Below are 12,218 nucleotides of genomic sequence, written 5' to 3' on the forward strand. Positions count from 1 at the left end.
AAGGGTTTGGGGATTTTTCAGTCATTTGTAAAGACCATAGTTTTTAGTTTGTTTGAAAACAAATATAAACAGGATAGCAGGGAAGGCCACAGTGATCAATTGCGAACTTAACTTAGTCCAGTATATAATGCGCCTGAATGAAAATGAATGGCATTAAACATTCTGATAGATCCCGGGCTTGTCAGTGGATCATTGTCATTTAAAGTGACACTGCGTAACATTTTGGAATCTACTGTTGCCGGCAATACAGAAACACACTCCTGATGATCACAGAAAATACTTTTATTTTTGCAGTGGGTAATCAAAGCATGAATTTGGATGAAGACTGAACCTATTTGAATCTCATATTTAGCTGCCTTTAGTCAACATCTCATCATGGCGACGGGCTGGAGATGTCACCGCTCCAGTAAAGTTATAGTCAGGTCTTTCGAGGGCTGAGCCACATTTGTTCATTATCTTTCCAACAATAAAATGATTTAATGAAATAAAAGCTTGTATTTCATTATCATTACTGTGTGAAATGTTACATGTTGTAGCTTTAATAAAAGATAGGTTGACAGAGCTCGTGCTAATTGATGCTGTGAGCTGACATAGCATCTTTATCAGTGCGTTAGGCCTTCATTTCTCCGTTTGCCTTGTGTTTCTGGCTAAAAGCATTAACGATTTGTTGGTGATAATTGGCATCTAATGACAAACAGACCCTGGCTGCGTCCACGTTAACGCAGCAGTGTGGACGCCAGTGTTCCTGAAAGGACATGAACTTTGTCGCGAGCCCATTTGCGAGGTGATCACTGTGCGCAATGGGCTGTATTAACCCGCTCCTCTCCGTACATTTTGGGGGGCTGCTCCAAACTCTCCGGGACGGACTCGAGCACGAACCTCGGCAGAGCAGCGGGCTGCCGTTTCCTCTCACGGTCTGTCTATCTTACGCACTATCTCCGCCCCCGAGGGACGCACTTCACCGTTAATACGGCACCTTTCTCTTCACGCCTCACAGTCGTTAAATCAGACATTTGAAGGAAAACGACGGACGCTTTATTTGGCGCTGGATTCCACTGTTCCTTGCGTTTAAATGTTGGATTATGGAGACGTCGTTGAACTACGTACGCTTTCCAAGATTCAATCACCCAAGGTAAAAACAGCTTGATAGAAGACGACCGTGGATGATATTTGCTTTGACTTGTGGCTGTGAATATACGACTGGGATATTTGTGGCGGTGCTTTAGTGCGCGCAATGTGCATTAGGTTGGTTTGCTTGGAGTTGGCATAGCCCCGTGGCATCATCAATGTAATCATTTTCATTTTAACTCTAAAGCGCAGCGTGCATTGGATACAACCACACATAGACACCGCATCGTTCATCCCTGTATGAGGTATAAAATGGTCATCTAATTGGCACCGAGGATCATTACGCCAAACGCGCCACCAGGAGTTCGTATTATCCCAATTCGCAAGATAATAAACCGACGCAGAGGCTGTCTAAAGTCGCATGTGCCCGGAGCGAACGCACCAACATGACAAAACCCAGCACCATCACTGGGAGAGATGGTGCCTATTATTCCAGAGGAAGCCATATAGACAGGATCACCGCTGAGTTCTTGGATTGCACTGGAGTTGGGAGCCCGGGAGCAGAGGCTGAAGAGAGGCAGAGGGGAGATGCTGATGTCCAGGCTTCAGTGATGGACTGAGAGTCACCTCGTATCCTCTTTATACAGCCACTTGACATGTACGGACACATTGCAGCCTGAAGAGCTGTTCAATCACACTCTGGCCTAATGCTGAACACACCTCTGTTTCTGACACACAAGAAGACTCCAGCCTTTTTTACTGTAACCTCATCCTCTCAGGTCTACCCCAACTGAGTCTACCTTTGTCCCCCCCCAAAAAAGGAAACCCGGAACCTCAGCTCCCAAAGCGCCCAATAAGTGCCCAAGTGGGAACCAGCCCTGAGCTCTGCCCCCTGCGCACTCAGATGTGTCTAAATTTTTAAGATTTCTTCTTCTGGGAGACCTGTGTTTTCGGGTAAGTGCAGGGAGATCACCTTATCATTTCTTTTATGATTATACTTATCTGTGAGACAAGTGACACATGCTCTATTTGAAGATCATTACTTGGTACTTTAAATTCACACTAGAGAATGCACTTGCAGCACTTACACTTGCAGCTATTATGTAATGTTAAAAACCACAAAAGATGTCAGTCTTCCACCACCCACTGTCATTGGTCTTAAGAATAGAAAAGATATATTATTATGCTTTTATGCTATAGACAAAAATGTTCCTCTGCTGTGACTGGGTGAGAGTGAAGCTTCAAATATCCCTCCTGTTCACACAATCCTGCACAATGCTGCAATACACAGCGATTGATTTACGTGCAGATTCCAACAGCTAGGCTTACATAGTGTGCTATGTTCACTCTCGAAAAAGGGGATTCCAGTAGAAACATTTTGTAATGATGAAAATGCTATAACTATGATCTAAAAAGTACAGACAAGCACTTCCTCTTCAGGCTTCAACAGGCCACAATATTTATATACTATCTACTTCACTGTCAGAGTCATGAACAAAATAATGGTTAGATATACCTTATGCCATCATTGTCCAGATTTGTATCAATAATGCAAATGCACCTGCCGATTCAGTGTGATCAGTGGACTGGCATGAGACTGGCAGAGCAGTAAATCCCTAAATAGAACAAAACCCAGCGTGAGCGCAGCAGGTGTCCCACAGAGAGTAAGATATTATTTATTCATATGTGTTATTTCAAAGTGGAGCCCAGCCCAGACCTGCTGCTCGTCTCTCCCATAAACCCGAGGCAAGAAATGATTGACATCGACGGCACTAAACTTTTACTTTCTGAGCTCACAGCTGCAGTTTGGTTAGATGTGACAAATCATGATTTGCAATTATGCAGTTGTAAAACTCTTGTTTGAGACGAGAGAATATAATACACCCTGTTATATAGTTGTTGTTTTTTCTGGTTGGTCTAAGGTCAAGCACAGAGAAATCTCTTCTGCTATTCCCCACCCGCTCCTATTTGTTAGCCTCAGTCAAGCTCTGAGTGAGTGACAGGTGGATGTAACCAGTATCAGGGAAGTGTGTACATTCAGAAGAAGCACCTAGCTTTAGTTACATGTTAAAGTTGATGTAAGAGTCATGATAAAATTGATATTGTTATATTAATACAGTTCTGTTATTGCACACTCTTATACAGTGTGCATTACACCCCTCTCTGGGTACTGCCTTTATACCACGGTCCAAGATGGTGCACTGATGAGTCGAAAATAAATTCCCTCAGTGTATGAATGTGAAAATCAATAGTTTGTGTCTGCACCACTGTGTCCAGGCTCCAACTAACTGACCCTTTGTAAACATAATAGTCCATGATCAGGGTACTGCTTTCCTCTTGGCTCAATGCAGGGTGGAAGGAACCCTCAAAAAGCTAGCAATAATACTGTATCCATCGTATAAAGTTATATTAAGACTATGTGTCCACCCAAAATGATCACACACAGTATATATTACTGGGGACATTTTGATATCCCATTGCAGTAAAATGTTAATATATGTAACTTGCGCTGTAGTATTAAATGGACAAAACCCGAGTTCTCCACTTGTAAGTAGAAGTTTACTAATGCCAGCTACTGTATAGTGATTTGGACAGCGTTCTAAACTTGGGGAGCATTTGGATTTGTAGTGGCCTAAAGACCCAATATCTTAAAGCATGCTTACACACTGCAGAGCTGAAGATCTGCAGTTAATGAAATGTCCAGCTAAAATCTCCGACCAAGATAAGTCCGGCGCAGCGTGACTCATATCCCATTGCGGGATACTCTGGCCCCCTTCAAGCGAGATATTTAACAACTACCATCATGAGATTGTGATGTGAAATTATTGCAAAAATAACCAAGCCGTGATTCAGTGCGTCTTTACCCATGTTTGGTGTTAGGATCTGGAGACCACTGCAGAGTTGTCAGCGAAGCCCGTCCAACTATTGCTCCTTAGCTTCTTCAGTGCACCACACGGAGGGGGCTTTCCACTGCTGCCAAGGACAGAAAGGCTTTGTCAGTCTGTTTGAATGTTCGCTCAAAAAACAAAAAAAAACGTAGGCACTCCTGTCAGTAGGCTGCTGTCCCACAACCCTCTCAAAATCTATTCTTATGCCACTTTTCTGACGGCCCAGATTGATAGTTCAAGAAATGTTTCACCCCTTTTCCACATCTGTGGGTTAAAACACAATTTAATATGCAGCATTTCCATGAAATACTTGATATTAACACATGCCAACTAGCCAAACACTGTGGTAGATTTCTATTTTGGCTCAGAACTCTTTAACTCCCCCCAGGTTAATATTATCTAAATTCTAATCTGATAACATTTACAATATAAAATTAAAATGTGGGACATCTTTTACTATGTTTTTGTTGTATTGAGCAGGGGACTACACTCTTTTATACACAGTGAGCCACTATGAAACATTAAAGGCAAAGAGACTTGCATATTTTACTTAGAATGGTTGGAGAACATTGTTTTACTGCGTAAACTACAAGCCCATATTATTGTGTTGAATTACAATTACAATCTAGTCCTGCTTCTATCTAAATGGTAAAATAGTGCAAAGACTTAGTATCATTTGCGAAATAAACATTGATGTGTCAGCATGAGGCCAATCAATTACTCATGATAACAGCATGTGGTGAAGGAGTAGGATGACATTTCACTCACACGAGCGTCACACTATGGTTTAGGTCAGGGGTAGGCAAATTTGCTTGGTTATGGGACAAATTTTTGTCAGGTTAAACAATGTCAGGCCGAGCCTCCCCACAGCCACCACATTCACAAACACTATTGTACATTATATGGACCTAATTAAAAAGGGTTCAGGCATTTCTTTTTTTTAACGGAATTGACAGTAGTTGTCAGTAGGCTATTTTTGACTGTAAATGTTACCCCTTGTCATGTGTCAAGAGGGAAACATAGTCAAATGTAAATCAGTGTAGAACAGCCTGGCTGATAGAGAAAGTCGATTGGTTTATAATAATGTTTTCAGTTTGAAATGGGCAAATGGCAGAGAGATCTAAAGTAAACCTGTCACTTTTTCCAAAAGCAAGCATTCAGAGACACACCACTGCAGTATTAACAAACAACACCGTTGAATATTCACTAAACCGCAGACAGTTCAATGTCATTTTCATTGATTTGTGGTTGCAGCCCTATTTAAACCAAATCTAAATTGATTTTACATCCAGTGTATGTGGATGTATGAGCACTTGACTGTCTATATTTTTTAACTATAGCTGCATGATGAGGGGGAAAAAAATAGATATTCAATACTTGGCTTGTATAGCTATTAAAAGTAAAATCATGACTGGATCGAAACTGACATTTTAAAGTTATCATGCTTTTTTGTTTTGGACTGTGTTAGCACAAACATGTAGGTCTCAATGACTTTGCAATATATTGTGGCTACTTGTGATTTGGATATTACGACATCTTATATACTGCAATAACAATGATTCAGCGATATATCAGTGCAGTTATAGTTATAGCACCCAGTTAAACAGTTCGTTGGTCGAGGTCAGTGAAGACTCCCTTTCTCTCCCATGTTTGTCATCTCACAATAACATCTTCCTAACCTGTGTACTGTTATTGGGAGTTGTTGAACCCAGATCTAAAACCTGAACTTGTATCTGCCATCCAGCTACATGGACACTTCTTCAAAGGCGTGGCTGCCCCATCAGGCTCAGTTTGGGTTGGTTGGTCAAGCGGAGGTTTGCTGTGGTCCTCCCGGAGTGTTAACCCCAAGTGAGTGAGCCGCCCGGGCTTCCTCTGCCGCTGTCTGTGGGCTGATCTCAGTGCTCTGTGGGCGTCTTTTTTTACGGGTTTATCTGTCGTACGTGTTTCTCACTGTCACTTTTATATGTTGTGTGGTGTTCGCTGATGCCTCTGTCGGTAATGCGTCGGCCTGACTTCACAGAGACAACAATGGCGGGTCTTTCTAGTTGTTGTATGTGGACCGTCCACACAATGAAAGGTATAGGATGCTCATGAAAGGCAATGTAGAATATTTTTTAAAATCTTGAATTCAGATTGACTGCCTTTTCCTTGACTCTAATTTAATGAATTTTCACTTATTATTTATATATCTCTATTACATGGGGTAAAATAACATTAAGATGACAACAAAGATGCTTGACAAGCTGGTAGGCAAGATGGTGTTGCCTTACGTACACCCGCTGGACAACATGACAGAAAAATGAGAGATGGATATATACTATACACTATTTAGAAATGTACATATATATATAAAAAAGGTTTATAACTTGGTTAAATATGCCTGCATAACTTCTTCCTTGTTGGGATGGTCCAAGATAACCACTAGAAGCATTGTATGTCAGCAACATTGGGAATCGCTGACATGTTGAATTTTGGTAGATATTACTCTCCGCTCCAAAATGACCTTCATTTATTTTTCCGTTTTTTTCCCCCAACTCTGTCCTGCACCAGGCCTCTCCCACTGCGCCTGGCTTTGTCGAACTCCGAGAGCGTTATTTTGACATCCCTCTGGTTTGATAGCATCATTTGCCTTGTGCTTCAGCTTTGTCCCACAAAGCCCCTCTCTTTACATCGCCACATGAAAGGCACTTCTGCTCCCTCTGGGGAAGAAGGGAAACCACTTTCTGTTCCCTCGGAAAGGTTATTTTGATACAAGCATCTTTTTTATTGCAGAAATATTGGATGCAAATGTAGTGATTAGAAGTCAAGCGATATATCGGGCTGATGTTTGGGGATTTTACAATATCAGCTATCGGCCAAGATAGCGTCGATAAAAGCCGATATTTCCGGGACTGAATGCGATAGAGACTGTCCGTTTTTGCATTGGAAAGAGCGATGTCAGGGCTTTAAAACGAGTCCTACCACAAGTTTCACTCAGTCAATATGGACATGCTGCAATTCATTTTTGAAGCACAGAACCTGGAGAATTCAATAACTGAGTTAGTTTTAACTTACGTAATTGTATGTTTGCTAGCCACACAAAATGCCACGGCAATACGGTCTAAAATCTATTTCACAATATAAAGTAGAAATATCATGATAACAATATATTAGGCGATATAATTGACAACGGATATATGACTTAAAAATTCCAGCCTTACACTGAATTTGGAAGATTAATGCAAAGATATTTCATTGTTTTTTTAGCGCCATACTAATTTCCTCGCAAATGTGATCTACTCAAGCTATTTAAATCCTTCATCTCATTTGACTTTTTCGTGTCCTACACAATCAGTGTTTATGCTGCTCTGATGGAGCTGAGCGTAGCATGAATTATATCGCAATAACGATATACGATACGATATGGCCCGCCCCCAGGTTCGAGCCCTGATGACAAACTAAAATGGTCCAGCGATCCACTGTTGGATCCTGACCCACCAGATGAGAAACACTGCTGAGAACCACTGCTTGTCACTAAGATGTCTTGGCACAAAATCCCTTCCGTTGCAAACTTGAATCCGTGCCTTGGCAGGAGATTTCGCATTTTGATTTTTATTGCATTTCATTGACCAAAGAGCACATTTCAACCATCAGTTTTCGGAAACGACAGCTCCTCTATGGGCTCCAAATTGCTCATTTATAACCAAGGGAAGAGCACTAAACACATTAGTAAAAAAGCAAAGGTGGTGCGATGCGGCTACAAACATGTTCCTATGGTAACTAGGCCACAGAGCTCCTGGCAAACTCACGAGCGGCAGAAGGATCGGCAGCAGAGAGACTTACTGCAACACACGTGACACAACTTCATCGGCCTTTCTCGCAAATTAATGAACCAAACGCGTAAAAAAAAGGATGTTTTAGATGCAAACGGCTACGGTCGTGAATACTTCCATTTCTTTGAATGACTGTAAGCTGTCCTAGTATTCTGCTTGCTTTCCCAGTGGTTGACTCTGGCAATTATATCAACGAAAAGTAGGGTATGGCAAACTTTCCAAAACTCTTCTGGTTGAAAACTTTTGCCGTGACAAAAAAAATCCAAGCCAATCTGACCAAAGTAAATCCAAGAAAGCAAGTCCTCATTTTACATTGCACATCATGGTAGAGCTCATTTTTCAATAATATGTAGTTGTGGTTGTGCTAATCATTATTATTTACAATAGCAAACGCAAATATGACTCTCAAAGCGTCTATAGCCTATTTCCGTGTGGATGTCAGTCTGTGTTTTTTAAAGCAATTGGATTTTGACTTCCATGACATTGAGCTTGTCTTAATATTTTTCGTTGTTGTCCAAAAATATCTCGAGTTTGTGCAGATTGAGTGTGGCTCCTCGCGCCCACACTGGCCTCGCTTCCTCTCCCCTCCTCCCACCGCGGAGCTTTCAGAGCTCCACTATTCAAGCGCTTACATTTACTTTATTATATTGCTGTTTCTAAACATAGCACCACTCAACACAAACGCGTCACTTGTTCCCTCTGTTTTGTGGCTTCAATGAGTGACAATGACAATACGATCTGAATTCACTCTTGATTTTTTCGAGATGGAAGTCAGGTGCTCTTCAACGATCCATAGGCAAAAAGCAATATATGTAAGAAGAAATTAGGTAAAAATGCTTTATTGTACAAGGGACAGCAACGCGTTTCGACCGCCTGAAAATTTTGCTAACTAACGTCTGTTGGTTTGTAGGGAAGTAAGCAGTTACAATAAAAGTTTTTACTACTATTGTCAATCCTTCATATAAGTTGTACCCCAATAATCCTTGACTTTAAACACATAAACCGATGCTCTGTGAGGAGTTACCACAATTGAAAAAGGAGGTCAGGTATGTCTCTTGATGTGAGTCATTGCCTCGGGGTTAAATAACTTGTTTTCATTCTGAAAGATAATCTCCCAGGCTGTAACTATCCAATAGATAGGACGCTCTTACCTTTTGCTTGGGTAAAGGGATATTTCAGGATTTTTGACATAGGGCTTCATTTCCTAGTTATACAGAGTGTTATTGATTACTATTTCTATTTTCTATTGACTGACAAGTGCTCGGCTAGTGGGACGTAGGTGTGAGGGGGGATGGAGTGTCTTGTTGTACATACTGTACGTTTCGTATATGTGTGTACTACATGTCATGTTTTGTATATGTGTGTACTGTCATGTTTTTTAGCACTCATGTATGTTCTGTGTTGATGGTATGTTTTTACCCCATGGGACTGCGGCTGGAAATGAGCTCTGAGCTAAATCCGGCATATTCACAGTAGTCGTCTGTTCATTAATTCATTAATGTGCATTGTCCTATTGACATAAATGAATAAATGAAATGAAAAATGCTGGGCTAGCACATATCTATGGTAACTAGTAGTTTGCATTAAAAACAGTCTGACCCAAGCACAGTGCACCTGAGGCAAATCACTTAAAACACCAGACTACCCATATAAATGTCCGTGTTGACTGAATAATGTTTGAAATAGAACCATTTTGCATTTAAAAGAACTTATCTTTGAGCAGCATCAGCTTCCTGGTTGTAAGCTACGCAGCGGCGGAGTGCTCTGCTAGGTGACTGGATCTTCAGTAGTTTGTTTACCTGCGGCCGGCATTACTACACGTGGAATTCACAAAGGAGCTTTCTACAAATCAGATATGGCAACGTTTGGAGGACGAATCCATGATTTTGAAGAGGTTTTTAATGCAGGCTACTAGTTACCATAGACATGCGCTAGCTTAGCACTAGCCTAGCATCAGCCTAGCACCACTCAACTCTTCAAATATAAGGACGGCATGAATTAAAAAATATATATCTCCAGAAATCAACAATACTCTGGATAACTAGGAAATGAGGCCCTATGTAAAAAATCCTGAAATATCCCTTTCAATAATGGCTTACTAATGCGCTTCACAAACTCGAGTTGACAAGACGCTCAAAGTGCCAGACTGTAGTGTTCATTCACTCCATTCTCTGTGGTGCTTTAGCTTGTATTGTATCTGCCTCCGGGGGTAGACTGGTGGAAGCGACCACTATCATTCACTCACTCACACACTACAGTCACACAGGCTACGTTGGTGAAGTGTCTTGCCCAAGGACATAATGGCAGCTTTTTTTTTTTTTTTAACGTCAGGCAGAGTACTGTAGTTCACTCCATGCAGCACTTTGTAAACCATGTTGTCTGTAAAATGTGCAATAGGAATGCGGCGGATTGGATTACCACTCCTCTGTTACTGTGTTTGTTAAATGCCCTCGTCAGACCTCCCGAGGTGATGCTGCTGGCCCGTCACAGCTCTTCCCGTTGTCAGTCTACTTCCTGATTGTTTGGACAGCTCCACTTTAATGAGTAGCCTCCACGCTGCGCACACATTTGTACCGCGCTGTCGGTTTGCAGCTGTTGTGATGTGAATTTGTGATGATGCATGAAAAAGTTTGGGGAGCTTGTTTTTTAGACTCCTGACGCGTTAAAAGGCAAAAGCGCAACAATGAATAATCATGTAGCCGATTGGAAGTCTGTGAATAGACAATACATTAACAGTGTTTTGTCGAAGCACATTTTTCCAGCCTTTCAACAATTATAATATATCTTTATTTTTGGGGGGAAACTCACAACCTTTATAATGCATTTGAACTAAAACAACTAATCACATTCTTAAAAGAAAAAGGTAGGCAGGTTTTCAAACAGTACTCATCTGGATTGGGTTGGTTTGAAGGAAAGAAGTTTTATACCTGATCCAGGAAGCTTTTTCAGTTCCGAGGTTCTTCAAATCTGTAAATTGGATTCCTGGAGGATTTCCGGAGATGTACATGAAATGTTGTAGAGAAGAAACCCAGACTCAAAGGTCCTATATTATGCTCATTCAGAATGTTGACACAAGCCCTACTGTATTTTGGATACTGTATTTCATATGGTATTTTTTGAGGTATAACTTGTCCTGCTCCTGTCGTTGCAAAGGGAGACAGAGTTTCATGGTTTTGAGTGCTGAACAGGGATTTTAATGAGAATATAACACTAAAACTTGGTTAAAAAGGTCAACTCAGCTAAATATAAGGTGAAACGTCTTCAATTCAAAACAGCCAAGTCCGAAAGACTACTTTTTGGAAACTTTTGCTTAGACCTGCGACAGCTGTTCCCCGAAAACAAATGAAGCGTGTGAATTATAGAGTCATCGCATGATTACATAATAACAAGTCCCTTTTTTACACAGATGCCCAGACCCCACTGTCACCGGTGCAGGCGAGTTCTGAAAATAGCATCACCATGACACACACCAGTTAAAAATAATGCTATGTCCACTGACTTATCCTTGTTGCGAAAATAGCATCTTCCCATCCAAAATAAGCGGTTAGCCATTAGCCGTTGACACGACCTGTGTTTACAAGAGGAATATGGCAATTACAGAGGCCCATATGACACTGTCTGTGACTCACCCCAATGCTCCAGACCAGTCCATAATGAGATCTACAGCTGATGGCTCTTACTGGAAACAATGCTACTCGCCACACACACAAAAACGCATCAAGGGAGAAAGACATGGCTCAATTTCTCATAAATAGCTTCTCTCTGCATTGCGGCGTATTAAGTAAATTACTTCCATTGTGGGGGCTGCATGATATCAGTAATGACTGTGAAATTCGATAATTGTCTCGACATTATGGAGCTCAACAGTCCTGCTCTACCAGCTCTGGTTCCGGAAGTAAGAATCACATTTTTCCTAAAAGAATTGAAATATTAAAGGTGCATTATGCAAATTTTTACTCGGAAAAAAAGGTTGATATTTGTGCGTATTTGACCTTGTAGTGACCCCAGCGGCTGTATGAGTGGTCAGCATGGCGCCTTTACTTTCCATCATGGTGGTCTCTAGGACGCTCCAGAATCACTTGTTTGGAAGGGTTTCACTGCTGACAACCCCTCTCACCAGAAAACCTTCCAAACAATTGTCCTGGAGACCACTGTGATGGAAAGTAAAGGGGCCATGCTGACCACTCATACAGCCGCTGGGTCACCACAAGGTCAAATATGCACAAATATCAACCTTTTTTATCGTATAAAAAGTTGCGTAATGCATCTTTAAAGAGACTACATGCATGTTGGTCATTTTATGCTCCCTATTGCCACCTCAGGTCTTACGCGTAACTGCAGTCTCTATATAAAGCAAGTAACACATTTTTGAGTGACAGTGCAGGATTTTAGAGGCAGTTGTGGGGAATAGGACTGGGCTCATTCTACACATTAGGACATGGCTGGAACA

General features: G+C 41.4%; 1 protein-coding gene across 5 annotated transcripts in view; it reads left to right on the top strand.

Moving 5' to 3' along the window:
- Positions 1-800: 800 nt before the first annotated feature.
- LOC306974383 (ras/Rap GTPase-activating protein SynGAP-like) overlaps positions 801-12,218 on the top strand; it is a 50,460-nt gene continuing 39,042 nt past the window's right edge. Inside the window, exons 1-2 of one of the 5 annotated variants that reach the window (XM_079571600.1) lie at positions 801-2,022; positions 5,701-5,804. In XM_079571600.1, the coding sequence (XP_079427726.1) occupies positions 5,705-5,804 (100 nt within the window). In that variant the 5' untranslated portion in view covers positions 801-2,022; positions 5,701-5,704. The remainder of the gene's footprint in view (positions 2,023-5,700; positions 5,805-12,218) is intronic. The other 4 variants (XM_079571598.1, XM_079571599.1, XM_079571601.1 and 1 more) reach the window with 4 other exon arrangements.

The sequence above is a fragment of the Gobius niger genome (assembly GCF_951799975.1).
Source record: "Gobius niger genome assembly, chromosome: 14".
In the NCBI taxonomy this organism is placed as follows: domain Eukaryota; kingdom Metazoa; phylum Chordata; class Actinopteri; order Gobiiformes; family Gobiidae; genus Gobius; species Gobius niger.